This window comes from Chiloscyllium punctatum, chromosome 6 (assembly GCF_047496795.1).
Source record: "Chiloscyllium punctatum isolate Juve2018m chromosome 6, sChiPun1.3, whole genome shotgun sequence".
NCBI lineage: Eukaryota > Metazoa > Chordata > Chondrichthyes > Orectolobiformes > Hemiscylliidae > Chiloscyllium > Chiloscyllium punctatum.
In genome coordinates this window covers 61,044,781-61,068,611 of record NC_092744.1, presented here as the reverse complement: position 1 = coordinate 61,068,611, position 23,831 = coordinate 61,044,781, and the positions used below count along the sequence as shown (strand labels likewise).

Below are 23,831 nucleotides of genomic sequence, written 5' to 3'. Positions count from 1 at the left end.
CTGAATGAATGAAAATAACGCAAATGGTTTCCTCTGTAAAGCTATTTTTTTGGGCTCAATATATGCAAAATGAACCGATGCTGAAATAAACAGTTCCAACGATTAAAGTTTTAGGTAAATTTTGAATTCTTATTTCCATTCTTTGTAAAACGTAATTTGTAATTAAATTTGTGTAAATTAGTGCTTTTACCCTTTCAAAATGTAATGTACTGTATAGACCACAATACCCCCTTTGAAGTGTTTCATAGTTCAATTTAAGGCTAAGAAAAAGCCCTAAATGTATACACAACTTTTGCCGAATAGAACCATACTCAAGCAAGATTGCCAGCAAGGTGAGAACAGGTCCCTTTATTTCCAGTTTATTTTAACAATTAGTGCATTTTCCTTCTCTTGCATTTAACCAATTTGTAACAGTTTCTAGGTGTTTATTTCATTAAGGCACTTGCCTTTTTCACAGGTCCATAAAAAGTGGCATTTAAATCTGCTGAACCCATGTGATGTTGGAGTGTGAGCTGTCGACCACTGTGCTTTGCCAAGTAGAATCTGCAATTAAAACAAAAATTAGCACTTCCTAACATGTGTATAAAAATCTCTATCCTAAAAAGCAAGACAAATACAACATCACTTAATGGTATTTCAGAATGATTATGATCAAAAAGTACTCAATACAAGTGCATCGATCTTTAGTTGTTTTTGAACAGTGTTATAAATTTAGGTCTTTACAAGACTGTGTTAAAAGGTGTCTTTTAGTTTAAGCCAAAACAGTGAGCTGAATTTTCCCGAAGTTTGGCCAAGTGTGAACTTTAGGAGAGTTTCTCTGCATGCTCTTGAGAATGGTTTCTCAGTTTTACACTGCTCACCTCTAATTATCCACAGCATCGCTGCTGCAGGTCGTTGTGTCGATGAAGGAGCGGTGCTCTGAAAGCTAGTGCTTCCAATTAAACCTGTTGGACTACAACCTGGTGTTGTGTGATTTTTAACTTTGTACACCCCAGTCCAACACCGGCATCTCCAAATCATGACCAAAATTAAAGCCCAGCTACGCACCTGTTCAAATGCTACAAGCTAGGAAAAGTCTTTCACTGTTTCAGCATGAAAAGGCTTGCACGGGAGATGGTGAACAAAGGTAAGTTGGCACCTGCTTTGCAGACAAGGATCAGGAGGTCCAGGACTGAATGGAGAATCAGATGGCTTAGCACAGTCAGAGGAGATCACAACACCACACTTTCCCAGACTGGTTTGAAGTTGTCACCCAGAATAGTCTTGAATCCACATCCGGAGGAATGACTAGCAATGCTGTAGAACAGTTAATGAACTTCTAGGCTCCACAAAGGTAACTGCTATCCTCCTCTCTGTGATCTCACATTCTCCAACTCTGCCACTGCAGACACCTCCCACCAAGGCTCACTGTCTACCTTCCCATTCTTGCGTGCTGCATCTTCATTCAATTGCTATCACCCGCCTTATTCATTCAAATGATTAGCTACTGCACTTCCTACTCACTCATGGCACCTCACCACCGTTCTCTCACCTGCACCAAAACTAACAGCTTAGCAATCACTTTCATGCAAATCAATCCCTGCCCTTTTCTCATTTCGATAGAAACACACAACAGGGCAAAGGGGGTCAAGCTGCATGGACCAGTGATCAAGGCTCAACTGTTCACACCCAATGAATACAGAATTCTTGTCTTAGCAGCAGTGGACCGTGACTGACACCTCTGTGTTTCAACAACCAAGTACAATTCATTGGCAAATGTTGTGCTGCTCTCCCATAACCACCACAGAATATTCTTAACATGTCCAAGTTTCTACTCCTTTTTTGCAACTCATCCCCACTTTTGTATTATGCAGGCATAAGCAACACCCAAACTCTGGCCTAAAGAAACCAACCTGTCCAGACATCAGTGCCTCCTCTTCAGTGGAAAGCAACATAGATCTCGGGGAAGCATTGACAAGACTGTGTCCTATACTTTCGACCCGCTCAGGTACTGACATCTCGGTGGACTAGATTAGACTTGGGAGCATTGCGGTCAGCACATTACTGGCATGTCTCCGCAGCTGGCCAACAAAGAAACACCCCAAGTCACTTGCAATCAGGGTTACCAGAGACCAGCACTTGCTCAGCACCAAGCTCATATGATGGAACCAATATGAAATTACAAGCAGTAGAAAAAAGTCAAAATGATTTGATTATCAAATACTCTTAAAATAAAATAGCTTTTTTGGAAGCTTTACCTTCGAAAGACTTCAAAGGCATGTCGCGGTGCCGGCGGGATGTTACATTTTGGTGTAGCAGACTGAGTAGGCCAATACCCTGTAGTCAAAACTCTTACAGTTAGGTCGACACCTCCTAGAGAAACCTGAAGTGAAAAAAAGAACCAAGTTCATTTTATATATTTCTATATTTACAAGACGCATTGCACTTGATAAAATATAATGGTTTAGGTTCTACTGTGAGTGGCAAATGATGCCATTTCCAGCTAACCTAAAAGAAAGGTGTCCAAATGATCTTGATGACATTGATTTAATCTTTTATGACATTAGTTTGATCAGACAGGATTCATATACCAACTATTGTCATTAAGCAAATTAAGTAGCCAATCACTTGGAAGAATTTTCAGAGGCAGTAAAACTCTAAAGTAAAATTTCTTGCTTATCTTTCACTTCACTACATAGAAAAAAGTGGTAGAGATAGAAATGTGGAAAACTTTTTTAAAAAAAAGAAACCTATTCAATTTAAGGAATGTTAAAATGCGATGTTCCACAAAGATATGTTTATAGAGCAAAAAGAGTTGCTCAGGAGTCCTTACGGATCTTGCACACTATTAAAAATCTAACTTACTGCTGACTCAACAAGGTGGAATATTACACCACAAAAGGGGAAGCCTCTGCCAAATGAAGTGATTTCTGAAGACTATTATTGCATGGATATCCAACAGTACACCCCATGGAGGAGCAGGGAATGGTTCCTATTGGTTTCACAGTTATGATCACTGTGGACATTAGTGCTTTTGCCATTAATACAGTTGCAAAATCTGGCTGTTGTCCATTGTACATAAAAATTTAGTTTGTTGGTGATGTTAAAAAATGGATTCAGTCATTATAAATCTTAAGTTATTAAAGAGTACAAAACTTTTGGTGACCCTATGCTTATGTTTTGATGCAAAACCAGTTCCATTGGTGATTATGTTTTGCCAGTGGATGGCTGGATAGAAGAAAAACTTGTTGAATAAGGAAAATCTACACTCCTAATAGTACAATCCCTATAAATCCTAGTCTACAAACTAAAAACATTTAACAATTAATAGATGACAGTCCAGTGTCCAGTGTCAGAAACTTGGATTTTCAAATCACTTAGAATTTTCCATACCCTGTACGATACTAATCACTTTAATGGAAACATCATCTCACCCCAGTAGTTTGTAAGTGTTGTCGAAACTCATCCATCGTTGTATTTGAGATACTCATGTCCCTGAACATTCCTTCCAGTTTAGATGTGAACTGGCAGCCACACTCCGTCTAAAGAAAAAGAAACATTTAACATAATGATTCAAGTCAACAGATGTAATCTTAATGTATGGACAATAATCCAAGTCCCAAAAATGTTGCTTCAAAAAGGGAAGCAACTTTGCTGACTGAATGATACTTATATTTTGCCTATAGCCTCTGAATTCAAAGGATTAAATTGAAACTAAAACACTATTTGGGCTACATAAGAGGCCTTGGTGAAGATTAAATTAGAGGTAAATTAATTTCAGAGCTGAAAATGTTTGCTGGAAAAGCGCAGCAGGTCAGGCAGCATCCAAGGAGCGGGAGAATCGACGTTTCGGGCATGAGCCCTTCTTCAGGATTCAGGGTTCATGCCTGAAACGTCGATTCTCCCGCTCCTTGGATGCTGCCTGACCTGCTGCACTTTTCCAGCAACACATTTTCAGCTCTGATCTCCAGCACCTGCAGTCCTCACTTTCTCCAAGTAAATTAATTTCACCCAATTATATTCCTTTTGCCCAAACATCATACATTTGTGGATCACAACAGACTGCCTGCTTCCCTTAAAACTACAGAAATATATATTTTGCTAGTTCAATATAAAATTATGCAAAACTGAAACATTGATCACACAATTTTCACACAGCTCGAAAGCCAATTTGCATTGCTATTTTTAACCAGAACAAGTCATATTAAAGTTTCAAGCTTCATTCTACTTCTGAATCAGTGCTACCAAGCTTTATGGCAACCTGGAGCACTAAACCTTTTTGGTAAAAAGGCAAGTATAAACATTTAGGTTAATCAGTGTGAAAACTTAGATAACACATCACATTCCACTTGTGAAGATATCTTATTTTTAAAAACTTATTTTCAACCTCCTTATCCCTAATAATTAGTATGGCATTTATAATTCACTGCATAATTTTTCATGCTGTATCTTCTACTTCTCTCATGCCACTTCCTCTAAGCAGTACATAAACAGTTAATTACAATTGCACTTTTACAGTGCAAGATTAGAGTAATAAGATATTCACCATTATGAATGTAAATGTGATTAGAATGCTTTTTCTTTTAAAATACCGGGCTACCATAACTTAAGATTTACATTTTTACCTTAAGTTTCGAGATCATATTTTTCTCTGAGTCATCAGATACACTTTTGTTAGTGAGAAGCCTTCTGGCCAGATGCTGCTTGTAGTATCGCTCAAACACATCTTTCTCTTGCATAAATCGGAACAGTACCATGGCCTTGTCCAAGATTGTCTCAACTTCTTGTTCTGTCAACTTAATAGAAAAAGAAAACTCACCTTCTAATAGGACACCTATAGCTTATGTTTAAAGTAACATTTAATCTAAGTTCAATTTCAACAAAGGACATTTACTTCATAACTGTAAACATGACTAGAATACAAATCTTAACTAAAGTTCATGGTATGTCTTTCCACAGTTAAGAATTCAACCCAAAATTAATATAAAATCATTTATTTGACCAAGTGAATTGTTTTCTCTATCTATTCTTCACAACACATATATATTAGAAAGTGACTGAAATTTCTGCAAAATTTTCATCAAATAAAACAATAAATGGTATGGAAGCAAATGTAATATGGTGCTGATAGTATGTGAAACATTAGTTCTGGTGACAGCCATTTTGTGGTGGAGAACTTTGAATTTGCATAAAAATCCATCACATGAAGGATCTAGCGCTCGCAAAATTATCCATACCCATGGACAGAATGCCTAGTGTCAGATAACTGCAGTACTTCATTGGCACCCATGGTCATGTCAAAGTAGTGTCATGTCATTTGTACCCATAGACGCTCATATCTAAAATCAATTTTCCTGCAACCACATTCTGCGTTCAGCTATCAGCAGTGAAAAAACTGACCACAAGTCCATCAGGAAGTGGTCAGCATGTTGCATCCTTGAGACCCTGCAGTAAAAGAGAGGGTGGATCCTGTTGCAGACAGGATCTTTAGAAGACTGTCAAAATCATTTGGCAGAATGCCTTATCACCAGAACTCTTTAACAGCACCAAGACCTCATTTGGCTAGTGGTGAAAATAGTATTACCTGTGAGATTCTTCTTGTATGCCTGTTAAGTCTGCACCCCCAAATGCTGCCCTCAAAGCAGCTGCAGGGTGGGTTGAAAGAGTCACACATCTCCTTTTGGATTGTGCCTTTTGAAATGAAGTCTGGAGAAAGATACAGTATTTTGTGTCGAGGCTCATACTGAGCAGTTCTGTGATGCAGGACTCTGCTCTACAGTCTATTACCCAGGATGCATACCAAGACAAATATCAACTGTGCCTGGAGGACCATCAACTTGGTGAAAGATGCTCTTTGGTCCACCCAAAACTTGCCAGTCTTCCAGAATAGGGAGTTGACCTCAACCAAGTGTTGCACACTGGCACATTCCAAGATCCAGGACTACATGCTGAAGGACACACTAAAATTTGGGGTAGCTGCTGTCGAGGTGCAGTGGGGAAAGACCACTGTCTGGCATCTTCCTGCTGAAGCACAATTCAGTTATCAGACACTCTTGGTGCCTCAAAAAATGTAAAAATAGTCTGGTTCAAGAAAGATCGATGTGTCTTTGGATTGTTTGATAGAGTCAAACTCCAACATTTGCATGCTTGTTTCCTTCATATGTTACTATACAGAACCAAACTGTGTTTGTGATATGTATTATGAATAAAGTGTGCTTTGAAATTAAAAAAAAACAGGGCTCACTGCTGACTTCAAACTTCTATCAGCAAGATCGAACAAATCTCTATAGCAGAGATTTCCTTTTACCAAGATTAGTTTGAGTTTGCTGTCAAGTCAAGGGAATATTCAAGAGTCCAGCAGCAGCAATGATATTAAGTAAGGTAAGCAACCATACAAATTTAAAAATCCTCAAACAGCAAAACAGGAAATAAAATACTCTGAACTTGTTAATTTTCATTCAACATTTTAGAAAATGAAATAAATTATTAGGACACATATATGAAATTAAGTTAGGTGAATTATCAAATGTAAATAAAACTTAAATGTAGGAACTTGACATTTGACAAATGTAGAATGAGCTTCTCAGGACAACAGCAATTATTAATTTAGTAATCCACATTCAACAAAATGCAGCCCATAGAGGCAAGGTTTCCCACAGCGATTCTGCAGTAGGCCCTGGACCGCTGTCACTCAGGAGTTAAGCGAGATCAAGGTTCACTGGCACTCAGACAGCCCCAGCACAAGGGCTTTTTTTTAAGCAGGGAGCTGCTGCTCAGTGTGGTGTGGGTGGGGCCGCCATTAGTAAGTGTTCCTAATCGAGACACCAATAACCACAATCCCAACCATACAATTCGCAAGAAGGCAGCCAAAGCAGCTTCTGCAGGTAAAGTTCCCACCCATCATTTGCAAAATACTGACAATAATACTGACACATGTAGCCACTAATCAGTCACTAATAGACTTAATTAGTCAAAGGGCAGGCAGGTCATCTACCAGGCCACGAACTGAACACCAGAAAAGGAGACAGGACAATTAACTTATTTTATGTTTCCCTACCTCCCAGCCTGCAAGTTGGGAAATCTAGAAGTCTGGCCACAGGATCACTGACAGCAACTTCTGTATTTCCATGCTCAACTGCACACCTGCAGACTCCAAAAACCGCAGTCACTTTCAGGGAAGTGATAAGTGAATACCGACGGTTTCACTATAATTAGGATTTCAAAATCTTGGTCAATTACATTCAATTTCTGTTTGATTAGTTTAAATTCAATTACATAATATCAGTACACAAATCCATATGTTTTCAATTACTGGTCACACTATCTAATCAAAATAAACAACTGAAGCCAGTTAACCAATTAAAACAGACCAAGAGCATTAAAACAGCCAACTGAAAAATGTCAGATTTCAGAACAATCTGACACAGAAACATTTCTGTGTTTCAATCACAAACTAAAGACTTTTTGATTTTATTGGGAGATTGCACTGTTGAGTTTGAGTTTATCCTTAATAAGTTATTGTGGAAACCTGTGTTTGATGTCACCTCAGCAAGTGTGCACACTGCGATGATTGACAGATTTGTTTTGAGAGATAGGAGAGGACTTTGATATTTGAAGGATTAAAAATACACAGTTAACATGAATTCAGCAAAGACAAAATTAGTAGTTTAACTGTGGAAAATATCAAAGACTTAATAGAATTGTGAAATCCAATACAAATGTACCAACTTTATGAAGGATTGAAATGTCAGACAGCAGCAACCTTAGGCTATAGTAGAACAGCCAGAAAGTAATTGACAATCTTGGATATTATCTAAGCAGTTGCATCAGTAGAAAATAAAGATACTATTTGCTTAAGCTCAGCAGTTTCATTACAGTTCTTAAGTATGCAAAATGCTGGCACGTGTTTAGGAAAGATTGGAACATACAATATGTAACTTAAACAGCATCAGCAAAACATCTGGTAGAATGGCTGTCAAAATGAAACAATAGACAATAGGTGCAGGAGTAGGCCGTTCTGCCCTTCGAGCCTGCACCATTCATTATGATCATGGCTGATCATCCTCAATCAGTATCCTGTTCGTGCCTTATCTCCATAACCCTTGATTCCACTATCCTAGAGCTCTATCCAACTCTTACTTAAATGAATCCAGAGACTGGGCCTCCACTGCCTTCTGGGGAAGAGCATTCCACACAGCCACCACTCTCCGGGTGAAGAAGTTTCTCCTCATCTCTGTCCTAAATGGCCTACCCCTTATTTTTAAGCTGTGTCCTCTGGTTCAGCACTCACCCATCAGCGGAAACATGTTTCCTGCCTCCAGAGTGTCCAATCCTTTAATAATCTTGTATGTCTCAATCAGATCCCCTCTCAGTCTTCTAAACTCAAGGGTATACAAACCCAGTCGCTCCAATCTTTCAACATAAGATAGTCCAGGAATTGACCTTGTGAACCTACACTGTACTCCTTCAATAGCCAGAATGTCTTTCCTCAAATTTGGAGACCAGAACTGCACACAATATTCCAGGTGTGGTCTCACCAGGACCCTGTACAGCTGCAGAAGAACCTCTTTGCTTCTATACTCAATCCCTCTTGTTATGAAGACCAGCATGCTATTAGCTTTCTTCACTACCTTCTGTACCTGCATGCTTACCTTCATTGACTGGTGTACAAGAACACCCAGATCTCTCTGTACTGCCCCTTTACCTAACTTGACTCCATTTAGGTAGTAATCTGCCTTCCTGTTCTTGCCACCAAAGTGGATAACCATACATTTATCCACATTAAATCGCATCTGTCTACTCATCTAACCTGTCCAGGTCACCCTGTAATCTCCTAACATCCTCCTCACATTTCACCCTGACATCCAGCTTTGTATCATCAGCAAATTTGCTAAATGTTACAATTAATACCATCTTCTGTATCATTAACATAGATTGTAAAAAGCTGCGGTCCCAGCACTGATCCCTGCGGTATCCCACTGGTCACTGCCTGCCATTCCAAAATGGAGCCGTTTATCGCTACTCTTTGTTTCCTGTCAGCCAACCAACTTTCAATCCAAGTTAGTACTTTGCCCCCAATACCATGCGCCCTAATTTTGCTCACTAACCTCCTATGTGGGACTTTATCAAAAGCTCTCTGAAAGTCCAGGAACGCTACATCCACTGGCTCTCCATCATCCATCTTCAGAGTTACATCCTCAAAATATTCCAGAAGATTAGTCAAGCATGATTTCCCCTTCATAAATCCATGCTGACTCTGACTATCCTGTTAATGCTATTCAGATGTGTTGTAATTTCATCCTTTATAAGTGACTCCAGTATCTTTCCTACCACTGAGGTCTATAATTTCCTGCTTTCTCTCTCCCACCTTTCTTAAAAAGTGGTACATTAGCCACCCTCCAATCCGCAGGAACTGATCCTGAACCATCTTAACAAAAGTTAAGATTTTGGACTGAAAGTTGGAGAAAAGCATCAGCTTGACGTTTGAGAATTCAAAGTTTTCTGTGGTTTACATCTAAGATTCAGGCTAAGTAACTCAAATCCCACAATCTGAAAATCAATAGTTTTCTGAATCAGGCATTTTTCTATTCTAATCTTCTAGTCATCAATGAGTTAAATTAAACAAAAAAAACCCTATTTGAACAATTCGGTTAGGTGCTACATTGATAGTGTGGCTCTCAACAAGTTATCAACCTTTCTGTTTTGAGTGCCACTCTTTCTCATGCTCTAAATGACCCTTAGACCCCAGCCAACCTGGCATGGCCCGAATGCCCATAGTCCAATCTGTTCAACTTCAACTACAGAAACATCCAATTTCAGGCAAGGGCTCAGTCATAAAGGTGCCAATTTTGAAGTACTCTACTTAGTAAAATGTTACATAAAAAGCCAGTATTTAAAAATACAAAACAAGACATTCATCCATCCATGTAAACTGCAGATGCTTTACTGGGGTTCATACAGTAATGTGTTGTGAAGTTTAAGAGACCAAAGAGCAATTACTTTTGGTGAATATATCAAAACATTTGAAATTATCTCATTTAACAATGCACAAAAATGTGCATTGCTCAAATATTCCTCACCGTCAAGTGACATGAGCAAGTTAAAAATCTAGTATGAATTACCATGTTCACAAAGTCTGCAATTTAGAGGTCACTCCAAACAAAACAAAAACTGTGTACAACACTTAAACAAACCTCCATAGTATCCAAGGTTCTTTCCCTGGTTGATGTTGAGTTAGTGAAGCAAATCCCGAATCTCCCAATTCCTTTGGTTACTAAAACTTACCTGCAGCACCTTATTTCCCTGCCTGCACAGTTTATATCATTTACAAACCTATTCCATGTTCTCACTGCATCAAACTTTATGAAAAACCTTTTGCTTGCAAATTACTTTTTCTGTCTGGTTCACCCTAACTCTTAAATAATCCCCACACTATTTTTCACTTCTGTACCCTTTACTATTCCTATATTAGTCTTCCATGTATTCCACCTATTTAACCCGAATGTTGGTGGTTGCCTCAGCTTGCCTCTGAGGAATCCACCCCAGATAGGTCAGTTTCTTTAACAGCCTGGCACTGATGTTTTCATCAAGTCATTTAAACATCTTTTCCTATTGCCTAAACATTCCAATCCTTTTCCTAAAAGGGTAGAATGAGAATTAGGAAATTTGTTCTGTTGTGTCTCTGGATCAGCACTCTGACGGAGCTAATTCCACTCCAGTACTCTTTTCCCACTGCCCTGCAAATTTCCCCCTTCAAATATTTATTCAATCTTTTTCGAAAGGGATTATTAAACTAGCTTCCATCATCCTTTTACGTAGTACAATTCAGATCTCATTTTTGTAAATGTGAGACAAAAGCAGAAATTGCTGTAAAAACTCAGCAGATCTGGCAGCATCTATGGAGACAAAGCACAGTTAATGCTTTGGATCCAGTGACCCTTCTTCAGAAACCTTTACTGATTATAATATACAGCAATATGAAACTGGGAAATATAATAAAGTGCATGGAACATGCAAACTACTGTGACCACGCTATTAATTCCATCAGCATTTCTACTCTAAGGGGCAAGTGACAGTCCGGTCATTGCTGCACTTTTACAATAATGGGCCAATCAATTCTTTCTATGCTACAACGGGTCTATAATGAAATCAGAGTTATTGACTGCTATGCTATGCTTCTAAAGGACAGCAGGTGGAAACAGTAAACCGTTATTATTCAAATAGCATTTGAACATTCTTGAGGCACTTGGACTCGAGGTGCAGTGGTAGTATCCCTTCCTCTGTGCCAGGAGGCCCTGGTTCAAGTTGCACCTGCTCCAGAGGTGTACAATAACATCTCTGATTAGAACATATCAACATAACCTCTGAAAGAGGGTTAAGCGTTAAAAATAGAGGGAAAATTCAGAAAGATCTTAAATTCCACAGTACTTTATTACTGTATTTCAAAAAAGGAACAAAAGCTGAAAAATTGCAAGAAATACTTACGCCTTTTACTCCTTTTTTAAGTTTGTCATCAATAAATAATGACAAATACTCTGGGGATCTGGAGTTGAGGTTAAGAAAGTATTCAAAGTCACCAGCTATGGTCTGTTTAAAAAGACGATCATTATTGAATGAATCCTGAAGGAAACGATCAAATCTGCCTTTCAGATCAAGGAGACCCTGTTTGAAGAAAAACATGTTTAGGCTCCAATCCCATTCATTGCAGTGGATTCTGGCTTTAAAAACCTGTGATAAATCCTCATATTACACTTCAACTAATTATTTCCAAATTACATGTATTCTAGAATAATTTAAACAATTGTTAGAATATTTTCTTTTTCTGACAGTTTAGTCATTCAAAGCTGGGTCACTTATCTCCATAGTAAAATCACATCCAATGCTGAATGGATCAGCAATCATATTGTTGTGGTAATGGAGCCAGCAACCACCAATTACAAACATCATTCTTAAGCAGTCTCTCAGGATTGAAAATGACTTTCTTCCACTCAACAACAGTGACTAAATACTTCAATGTTGGAACTGCATACACTGCCACAGTTAGGGGAAGTACGATTCAAAAGAGACAACTGGGCTTTTGTATAGTCCTTCCACTGTTTGCATCTGACCTCCATCTGGGTCTTTGGAGATGCTCAGAATGGTCTGTGTCTTCACAGATCCTCTTTCTGTAACTTAACAAAAAAAATCTTTTGCTTTTAAATCCCTTCTTCTATTTGGTTCACCCTAACTACGTAATAATCCCCACGCTGTTGTTCACTTCTGTACTCTTTAACATTCCTATATTATTCTTCCACCTATCCCACCTATTTTACCGGAATGCTGGTGGCTCCCTCAGCTTGCCTCTGAGGAACTCGCCCCAGGGTTTCATGGTCCTGAGTTAATGATACCCAAGAACTGGAGGAGGGGAGAAATATTTCTGAGAAGCTTTGAGGATATTCTTGAAGTTTTTTCTTGACCTCCTGGTAACCACTTAAAGTTCAAAGTAGAAAGCTTAATTTAAAATTGTGTTAGATGTGCAGATCATGTGGCCTCATGCAATTCTCTATGACCAATCATTATACAACTTAGGAATGTTGACCTGAAATAGGACAAGAATACTAGTGTGCTTATCCTGCCAGTGGACTTGCAGGATTTTGCAGAAGCATCGCTGATGTTATTACTCAAGGGATGTAAAGGTGTTTGCTACACATTGTCTAAGTGTCTGAAGCATACAGGTGAATTGATAATACAGCTGCTTTATAGGCCATAAGCTTAATATCAGGCTTGATGTCTTTGTTATCACTCTGTTCCTCAGATAGCCAAAAGCTGCACTGGCATGCTAAAGGCAGTGCTGAATTACAGTTTCGAAGGTATGGCAATTGATTCACATTGTCAGGAAACATAGGACAATCACTGGCAGTGCTGCATGGCAGGAGAAGGTGGTATAGTCCTTTGTTTTCCAGATGTTTGGTCTAAGGCCTGTTCTTTCATGTGTCTCTGTGAATACATCAAGATAGTTTGCAACACAGATCAAGTTTCCTGCCCTTCCTGTAGGTTAACTCCATACAACAGGAAGCTTCAAACATATGGAGTGGACAGTCATAATAAGGAAGATGGAGTTGAGTATTGGTCCAGAGAGTCTCACTTGACCCCGGTTTGCACATATGTTCGGTTTGTGGTGCATCCTTTGCTGAGGATCACTGCTTGTATGCCATTGTGCAACATGCAGAGGGTGATGCCAAATTTCTGCAGGCAACCAAATTTGAGGAGAACATTCTATAGTTATTGCCAACTTACAGGATCAAGGCTTCTGAGTCATCAAAAAAGCAACGTGGAGAGGTTTTTCTTACTCTATCATATTGACAGATAAAATCTTCAGTGAACACATCAACCACTGGAAGGAGACCACGAAGAATGTTTGCAAGAGCCTCCCTACAACAAACAGCAAAATAACCCTCCGTAGTTACAGACTTCTCCTTTTCTGAAGCTGGCCACAATTACAGTCTTACAAATCTGCAGATATCCCCCTCATTTGGAACGAGGAGAGCATGAGGTGGTGTACACAAGCCAAGAGTGCTGCATTATTATTTTTATTAATTTGTGAACACGCACACACCCACTCTGTTCCGTGCAGATGTGTTTTAGAAGAAATAATTGGGCTGCTTCTTTCTCCCACCAAAATGCATGGCTTCACACCTATGTTTAAAATCTAACACTTAGTAACAAATTTGGAGAATTGATATTTATCATCTGGAATTTTGCAACTTTTCCTTTGCATTAACTATCAACGCAGTAATTAATACACATGTAAATTTACAGAGACCAGTCATAAAATCTTTTTCAACCACACAAATCTAAATTTATACTTAATATATTTGTCATCTTACTCAAGTGTCTCAATTATTCTGATCAGATATATTTTAAGACATTAATTCAATCTAACCTGCGAAGTTGTATATGAGGTCAGTGCAAAATGAAAGCATGTCCAACATCCCACCCACAAGTACAAAAAAAGTACTAATAGTCGCTTGGTAGCATAGAATTTGAGCACTAAAGATAAGACACATTTTGTCATGCATTCATAGACACAATTTACAGGAAACACTAAAAGGGAAAGGAACATTTATACTGCATGAAAGGAGAGTGCTAACTGGTGACAAGTGAACTTGATATTTTTTGCAAATTATTTCAAGGAGTGCAAGATGAAAAGCTTCAATAAGAATCTTTTTTTCAGTAATACTAAAGTAGATTTGTTAACAGCACAGATTGATGAACTAGTAAGTGCAAGTTTTAAAAAACACACTGCAATCCAATTCACTTGCAAATTTTGATTCCAGTTACAAGTTTGTTTCTAGTTAAAACAAATGGAGTAAAAGAACAGGATTATTCTGTGCTGACCTGAATGTAGTCCACTGGATTCTTGCCTTCGCCTTCCTCAGAAACTAGTGCCTTGCCCTGTTCTCTCAGGTAGGAACTCATACATTCGCACATGGTTTTCAGACCATTTGGCACACGACTGAAGAGCTTGTACATGCATGCTAAGTCTGAAATAGGATATGAAGGAAATTTTTGTACTAGCTTGATTGTGCACTACAAAATGGCTCTACAATGCTAAATTTTCAAAATATGTAGAAACATTAAAAGTTAACAATGCTAAATATCTCTCAAGAGCATGTTTTACCCTTGCAGCACAATCAATCTTATAGAAAAGAACACCGCAGCTTTAAAAAAAATCAAAGAGATTCAGATGTTAGCTTCATTTAATTTTCCATTCAATATTTCCAGATGGCTCTCACGGTGGCACAGTGGTTAGCACTGCTGCCTCACAGTGCCAGAGACCTGGGTTCAATTCCCGACTCAGGCGACTGACTGTGTGGAGTTTGCACGTTCTCCCCTTGTCTGCGTGGGTTTCCTCCGGATGCTCCAGTTTCCTCCCACAGTCCAAAGATGTGCAGGTCAGGTGAACTGACCATGCTAAATTGCCCCTAGTGTTAGGTGAAGGGGTAAGTGTCGGGGAATGGGTGGGTTGCGCTTCGGCGGGTCGGTGTGGACTTGTTGGGCCGAAGGGCCTGTTTCCACACTGAATCTAATCTAATCTAATCTAATCTAATTTGATCACTACTCGGTATATAAGTAAATTCATCAAGCAATTATTTGTTTCAATAATCAAGGAGAAACTCAACATACTAAATAATGGGCAAATACTTTATTTAAATACAAATGAGTCCGCAAGGGCTTGATTCTTACCCGATTAATGGATTCTAATAAGAATAAATGTCTGCGCACAGCAGCTTTTCAGAAGACTAACAAAACATCTATGACTGAAATAATGATGCAGAGACTGCCTTATCTTAACAAGAAATGCACTGACACATCTGACCATTTACTCAAAACAGGTTGGCTTGGCAAAAATTTAAAGGATTTTTGCCAAGAATTGATAAGAATTTACAATAGATTTGAGAACTAAGTTGCTCTCTTAACAAGTATAGCCAATTCTATTCTGATTCATGGGTGATTCCAGGTATAAGTGGTAAATGGAACTGTGTAGTGAAACATCTCCATTTACAACATTAGATGAAATCCCACAGCAAACTGCCTGTCATCTTGCAAGTCTTCCAAGTTGTTCTGCTGAATAAAAATACAAGATTTTCAGATAGCCATCTGTTAAGCATAGAAAATGTGGTTTCCATTCAAATAGTACGTAAAACTTGGTCCATCCTAGCTCAAGGAGCTACTGTGAATTTCTGTCTTTACTCGTTCTGCTCAACACACTGCAGCGCTTGTGCTAGTAAAATAAACCGAACGCTGTTTCTGAACAGCACAGAAGACATATTCCGCCACATTTAGTCCTTTGCCATCCCTGCAAAATTGGCAGAGTTGATCAGTGCTCTGTTTTTAAATTCACAGGAACACCAGTCTCTCGAGCTTGCTTTACCATTTAATAGAATCAAAGCTGATCATTGGCCTGACAACCATGTTCCCATTTGTTCTCCATATTCCTTCAATCCCTGAAAGCCTAAAAGTGAAGAAGCACCCACAGGCCCCAAGAATAGAAATATCCGAAAGTTGACCACCTTGTTTCCACTCAGTCCTATGTGACTAACCCCTTATTCTTAGACCACAACCTGTGAGGGGAAGCAATCCTTTCACAGCACTTCACAGTCTTGCATCCTTGAATGAGATCATGTTTTATCTTTTAAACTCCAGAGAGCACAAGTTCAAGTTACTACACTTTTCATCACAGAATGACCCTCTCAATCCAGTCAACTTTTGTGGTACTGCCTCCAAAGTAAGTATATCCATTTTTTAAGTATGACAACAAAAATAAATTGCAGTGTGCAAGTGCAGTCTCAAAGCTCTGCACGACTACAGTAAGACTTCCTTCATTTTGAACTTCAATTCCCTTACAATACACGCCATTTTCCTAATTGCTGTGTGTACTTGCATGCTAACTTATTATGATTTTGTCATACCCAAGCCGGATTAAGACCAAATGTCTGACTAACATTGGAACTGTAACAATTTCCAAGAAATCAATTACTTTATTAACACGGGAGGTGCCAGCAATCATTGCTTTGGACCACAGCCTTAAAATTCTCAATGGCTTGCATTCAGAAACATATAGAAACTGGCCAAAAATATGGACAACGCCAATTAAAGTCATAGAATCATAGAGATGTGCAGCATGGAAACAGACTCTTCGGTCCAACCCGTCCATGCCGACCAGATATCCCAACCCAATCTAGTCCCACCTGCTAGATTAAAAGGCATAACACATCCAATCAATACAGCGTATTAACAATAAAGCCAGCAGAATATTTAATACTACAATTAAGCCAGAGAGCACAAGTCAGATTCAAACACTGCAGTGCTTGCCAGATTATACCAAAGCACCATGTTCATCAATGAGAGAGACATTCAATCCATAAAGACAGAAGTTGGAATTAGTGTTAGGAGTTTAAGAATAAACTTTTAAGCTTTTTGTTTCTCCAGATAAATTTTCTGAAGCTTACGAAATAGATGATGATTTTCATTCATGACTATCTTGCAACACAAAAATAGAACAGAGTCTGCATGCAAAATATGATTGATGGACTTTTGTACTAAGATTAGAAAAGCATTAAGGCAATGGATGCCTCTTATAAAGTCCTGAACTTCCAAAGACAACAAAATGTGTCTACCTATTACGAAATAAATTGTGAACAACAATGGAAAAAAGTGGAAGAGAGAAAATCCTTAAACCCCTATAACTAATCTAAAAATCCTGTCGAATCATGTTAGTTGGAATCCCTGCCTAGAGGTTGGTGGTGCAGTAGATTTCCACTGGCCTTCACCCTTGGTTTAAATCCAGCTTAATAATGCAACAAAAAGGGTATAATGGCCATGAAGATTCCAAGTAAATTTCTTTCAACCTAGTTCTAGATGGGCATTAATTGTAGATCAGACTCAAAAAGCCAGAAAACAACTGTTGCAAAGATAGAAGAATATCACAATATTGCAGGTGGGACATCCAAAAAACTGAGGTAAAAGAAACATTGACAGGACAGTTTAGAGTCGGTTCTGTTGCTCTGAGCTATGAGTGGTCATTGTTGGTACTCAGTTCTCAAAATGTCAACCTGATCAACACAAAACAAACTGTACCCAGTTTATTGCAAGACATAGGAGGCACACACATTAAAAAAATGTTAACGGAAATATTACAATTGAAAATTAGAAGTTTGTATACATTAAATTGATGTGTTGGAGTGTGTTCAAGGCTGCCAAAGCGCTTGGATAATATTTGTAAATAGCTTTTACCATATCAACTTTCATCGTACCCTCACTGCACAGGGCAAATTCACATGTTACAATCTTGTGTCAGTGCCAAGCCTCCATTACATTCAATGTAATTTACTTAAATGATACATAAAACTTCAAAAAGTCACTGGCAGTAAGATAATTACAGCCTTTAACTCACTCTCTAATAATCTACATTAAAAATTAAAAATAACTTATGTTTCTTACTATTCTTGGGATTGTTCCAGTGTCTCCGTACTGTGACAAAAGGATATTTTGTGGTTTTTACACAAAGGAGGCCAATAATGTATGTTATAAACAAAGCTGTACTTTATTTTTCATACCTATAGATTTTAATGCCTTTTTAATTACTCAGATCATTTGTATAATTTAAGTTTAAAAAAAACTGGTGTTTGAAGTTTTGGGTAAAATCATGTCTTATATTAAGAAGTATGTTTAATTGAAAAGAATATTTGAGATCATGGGAACAAACAATAATTGGGTACTCAAAATATACCATATTCAGCACAATAATTAGCACCTGGAGCTATTTTGCCACAGCCTTTAAAAGGTACCTTACCTTATTGCCCTAACTAAAGCAATTTGTAAAATACTAATTAGACCACATTACTGAAAGTGGTTCGGACTATTGTCCTGGAGCATGATAACAATTGACTTGATATTTGTAAAGGAAAATTCTAGTGTACGACAAAGTAAATGGTGACTGGACGATAGTAACACCTGAAGGTTTAAAAGACATGAGACCATGCATTTATTAGAAAATTATATATAATCATCTAAATCCAAAGAGTCTGTTATAAGCAATGAACACATTCCAAAATAGCTATTTTGTAACTTCAAGAAGTGCCGATCAGACCAGCAATTTCCAGTTCACTGCACAATCAATGAGTTTGTCAGATACTTGGGTTATCTCAAGCTGTTAGATCACTCAGATTTTCCAAACTTCAACTAGCTAGGAAAGGCCAGGGCAAACTATAAACCTTAGTCTTCCATTCTTGAAAAGAAATCCCACCAATAACAATTTTGCTTAAAATTGATACAAGTGATTTCAAGTTATTAGTCTCTGGCTAAGTCCAAAAAGGGAAAATAGAGAAAGCACAGCAAAAGGATCAAGAATATAGTGTCTGTGCATGTTAAACAGAAATCATGGGTCTCAGCTTAGATATATACCAGAAAGATAAAACTAAAACACAAGAAATAGAAAAGGTGGAAATAGAAAGATTGAGGAAATGAAAATATGGAAATAGCCTTAGAGAAGCAGCTGAACTGTTAAAAGAAAATTGATCCATCCTGGGAGCACTGAATTTCCTGGAGCTGCTAATATTTGAAAGGTTTACATGACGTTCAGTAACATTTACATTTTTCTGGACACTTAGGAGATTCACCAAGAGATTACATTTTCCAATATCAAAAGCTAGAGGTTGTTTTGATGCAGCTTCACAACATTTGCAAAGTATTGGGATACTTTACAACACACAGCTAACTTTAAAAAAAATACACCTAATAAAAACTTTGCTGTACTTTCTCCAAGGAAGTGTTCATAGATATATAATTTTACCTAACAGACAAATTTTCACTTGCACCCTCAAACACAAAATGGTATGTCAGTCCACTCAAAAGGTTCATAAAACATAGCACCCAAATTCACATTAAAGCCAAAACAAAACATAAAATGAATTATCCCTGAACTGGAATAACTTTAAAGATGTTCACTGTACCTTAATAAATGCTTCAAATAATAGCAATTATAAACTCAGCACAAATTAATTTAAACATATATAAATTTGAATTCTGACAATATATATCCCCAAAAATGAAATGTAAACTGAGCAGTAGAAGTCACATGAGAAAAAAAATGCCCTTTTGAATTCACCTTCTGTTTTTCCATTTTTTAACATATGGACTAGGCCAGAGTTTTCCATTTCTACAATAGTCTTCATGTGTTTAGAAATTAGTTCCCTTTCCACCACCTTCACAATTGGTTCTTCTGTGGATTTATCAAGACAGTGCATGACTCGTTCAATTTCTTCATTAATCCGTGCTTCCACTTTCTTAATGTATACAGATGCACTATTCTCTGCTAAGAACTTCTGACTTTCCATCTACGTAAAGAGAAATATTTGACCATTTTAAAGTCAGAAATAGATTTGCATTACAGAAATGTTCTTAACACTTTAAATTTACTAATAACTATTGAAAGTAAATCACAATTAAAAACAATTAGCCTTGAAATAAACTACAAAATTAAAGATACCTGGAAAAATTCAGCAGACATTTCTAAAAATGGAGCCTCAAAATCTTCCTCATACACTGATCGACCTTCTAAGCCAAGAATCATTAGCATCTGACAGGCATTCCGAATTGCACCTCTAGTCAAACAAAGAAAATATAAGAACAGGTTACTTACAAAGATTGTTTTGGAATGTATCAGAAAAAAAAGGCCAATACTGAACAGATCAGAACATACAACATAACAGTATTAAAATTTAAAACTGTTGCAGAATATTACGTTTAAAAAGCGCATTCTCAGAGCAAGCTTGAATTTGTCAAGACTCCCTAGGTATAATGTAATCTACAATCCTTTAAGTGGAATATTCAATCTGATAAACAGTAAAATATCTGGTCCATCAAACAGCATTCTGCTCCACAAGCTAGCAAAAATAGTACTGTTATACTCAAAATTAATATTGTATAAGTAAATCTCTACTATTAATGGTTGTTAAAGTATTTGCATCACATTAGGAAACTCTTTGAAGACTAAAGACTGAAAACATTGTGCAATGATGAAACAAACACAAGACAAATACACTTTCACACTGTAGAGATTCTTTTCTAAGATAACCACACCAATTTCTGGATTTGTATTACTTCTTTTCTAAAAAGCCAGATTGCACCAAGTGGAGCAATAATCACACAAATAATACCATGCCACTAGGTATTTACAAATTAACAATTTATAATGAATATACTTTATGAAGCTATCAATTTAAGGATCACAACTGAAAAACATTTGTACTACTGCACAGCTTTGTACTCAACAGTTAGCCGACTGATTAGTTTTGATTAGGACTGCAAGAGTTTATCACCATTGGCAAAGGAACTATCAAACTGAATGTGATTGGAAGTATTGTTTGAAAGCGTCAGAATTCTAGCATTTTAACAAAACTTAAGCTGGCCTCCTCTTAACTCCTCCACAGCAGTTCAAGGCAACAGTTCATCATCACATTGTCCAGGACAATCAGGGATCGGCAAGAAATGCTGCCTAACCAATAAAATCTACATCCCAGCAAATAAAAAGATGCATAAACGTTCAAAGCTTTGTTATTAAATATGCATTGCAAAATCTAAGCAATGCAGAATTTGTTTAAAACAAAATTCTAGCTGTCATTAATATATGTAGCTTTTGTCAACAAATATATTGGCAGTAGATTCGCAGAACCGATGTCTGAAATACTCAAAAACTGTAAAACGTGGTAATAAATTTCAATAGCTCCAGTTTAACTAACGAACACATGAAAACACCTAGCTGAAACTCATGTGAAGATATTTATGGTTCTGTTCCACTTTATTATTTTTTTTCCCGGAGGTTGTGCAGAAAATTTAGATATCCAGAAGAATGCAGATTTGAATGGCAAAAACCACATGTTGAGGTAATAGGCTTCAAGGATTGAGATTTACACAATGCAATGCCTGAGCACCTGAAAGAACAGTTGCCAACTGGAGCAAGAAAAGGGAAAAACATGCAAGTCCTCAGTCAGAGGGACAGACAGTTTAAGGGATTGTACAGATTCATGTAAGTGGCGCTACACAACAAAAAGATTTAAGTGTTGATACTAGGCCATTGTTAATTATAAAACATGTACCATACAAGTAAATTGTATATTGTTACATTATTGTTCAATTCCAAACATATGAACAACCCACAAAAAGTTTCAGGTGAGTGTACACAGTGTTCAGCCCAAATTGTCTACTGTAATGGTACTGTATTTCCTTGCTGCATTTCTAATACTTCTAAAGCCCTAACAGTCAACAAATATCTGGATATTTCCTTCTTGAAGACCATAATGACCTTTTGATTTAGCACTCTTGCTAGCAATTTCTTTCATACACATTTAAAATTCATTTGAAAAAAAAGTTTCTCCTGTATTCCCTATTCTTTTATCCATAAACTTAAAATAGAACACAGCAATTACTGTGCTGCTTATAGCAAACAACACTTACTAAGATACAAAACTGTCCAGGCTTTTCATAAGTTGAAATGGGTTCCAAAAGTAATTCTGATATTCTCTTTTGAAGTGAAAGATAAATCTGGGATAATGAATTTTTTCTCATGTGGTATTCATTTGTCAGTGAACTGCTACTTGAAAGATTTTCCTAAACTCCATAGGAGTCACCTTCTTGGACCTAACCAAATTAATAATTAGCATAACTGTCAAGAAATGGAACTGTGAAGATTATGTCTACAAAAATGTCAACATTTCAAAAATAATTCTGTTCTAATTTAATTTTGAAATGTTACTTAAAGTTTTTGCAATGTTATAAACCTCCTCAAGTTAAGACAAAATGGACCAATGAAGAGAGTCACATGTCTATTATGTTCCACTTGACAACAAGTCTGTTGTTTGGTTATTATGGAATCTGGGGCCCATTTGGAAACTTACTGCGAGAAAGGTATAAAATGTTCACAATGGAAGACAAAGGCAAGAGCAGTTAGGCTAATTGCAGACAGACTGTCAGTCCTCTCAGGTTTTGAGAGAGAGAGAGAGAGAGAGAGAGATAAAAGGTTACAGTACTGACAAAAGGTGGCTACAAATTCTTTGGATGCTCTTAGAAAAGACTTTTGTCAGAGACATTATAAAGATTGGAAAGATTTCCCTTGCAAAGGTGAGAGGAAAAGTCACCTATGTGCATCTTACACCTGACAGCAGATTTAGAAATTCCCCAAAAGCTGAGGGACATCCCTTTTAAAGGTCACTCAGCATTACAATTCACTGACACAGGGTGATGACAATTCATTGTAAACTTGCAGAGGCTGCGGTCAGTTTCCTTGAAAGACTGTATGAAAGTGGCATGGATATATCAGAACTGTTAAGGAATTAGTAAGACGAACATTTCTGTTATTTACAGCATTCATTGCATGCTAGGAATTATTTGCTAATTTTGCACATAGTTAGTTTATTAAAAGTAAGTTTTGAAACTTGATTTCTTGGTGTGCAACTCCTTTAAGTTAATGGTGGGAATTTAGTTTTTAAAATAATTCGTTCTGGGGATGTGGACACTACTGATTATGCCAACATTTATTGTCCATCCCTGGAGTTTAAAGGCATCAATGTCTATGGGGCTCATGACAGTTCAGCACAGCTCTGTAATTAACAAATGAATTTGACCATATACCTCAAAAGCACAATACAAATTCACAAAAATGTAAAAAACATTTTAGTTTAATAAGTTTAGCCAGTTTAATAAACTTCATAAAACAAAAGGAAATGGATTAATATGTACAGTGATATAACACGCAACTTAGAATTGGAACCAACTAATGAGTGACTGACTCAATTTACCTGTCTACTACCTCTCCTTTCCTCTCTCTTGCAATCATATCCAGAAGAGTCTGGCGTAAGTGGTCTCGAATGCAACCATAGCGCACTACCTGATCTCTGAAAATGATCAACCCCAAGTTGTAAACATTCTCTACGTTATTCTGTTGTACATACACGCGATCCTGCAATGAGAACAAAAATGAAAATGATAGTTGTTTGGCCGAAGTTTCACACAGTATCTTTACAACTGTTTAAAGTAAACCTCAGAATTTATATTCCTTATATATAATGGAGGCCTCAAGCAAATTCTTCTGTTCACTTTTTAACAAACGACAGCATAATTTGTGGAACCTTAAAAATGTGCACTAAGTGCTATAATACTAAAGATTCAACATATCCTTATCTAATGTGAAATGAAAGGCATATCATCAAGATAAGGCATAGTGCAAAGCAGAAGCTGGAATTATAAAAACACAGGAACCTCGATTATCCGGCATTCGGTTATCCAAATTTCGGATTATCCAGCAAGATCGCGAG

At 37.4% G+C, this 23,831-nt stretch overlaps 1 protein-coding gene across 1 annotated transcript in view; it reads right to left on the bottom strand.

The window, feature by feature from the left end:
* The window catches only part of cul3b (cullin 3b), a 60,975-nt gene that overhangs the window by 6,175 nt on the left and 30,969 nt on the right, over positions 1-23,831 (bottom strand). Inside the window, exons 4-12 of the mRNA XM_072572758.1 lie at positions 23,316-23,476; positions 20,009-20,123; positions 19,628-19,856; positions 14,356-14,501; positions 11,464-11,640; positions 4,605-4,775; positions 3,414-3,521; positions 2,238-2,362; positions 443-543 (exon numbers count right to left, since the gene is read on the bottom strand). Of these exons, the coding sequence (XP_072428859.1) occupies positions 443-543; positions 2,238-2,362; positions 3,414-3,521; positions 4,605-4,775; positions 11,464-11,640; positions 14,356-14,501; positions 19,628-19,856; positions 20,009-20,123; positions 23,316-23,476 (1,333 nt within the window). The remainder of the gene's footprint in view (positions 1-442; positions 544-2,237; positions 2,363-3,413; positions 3,522-4,604; positions 4,776-11,463; positions 11,641-14,355; positions 14,502-19,627; positions 19,857-20,008; positions 20,124-23,315; positions 23,477-23,831) is intronic.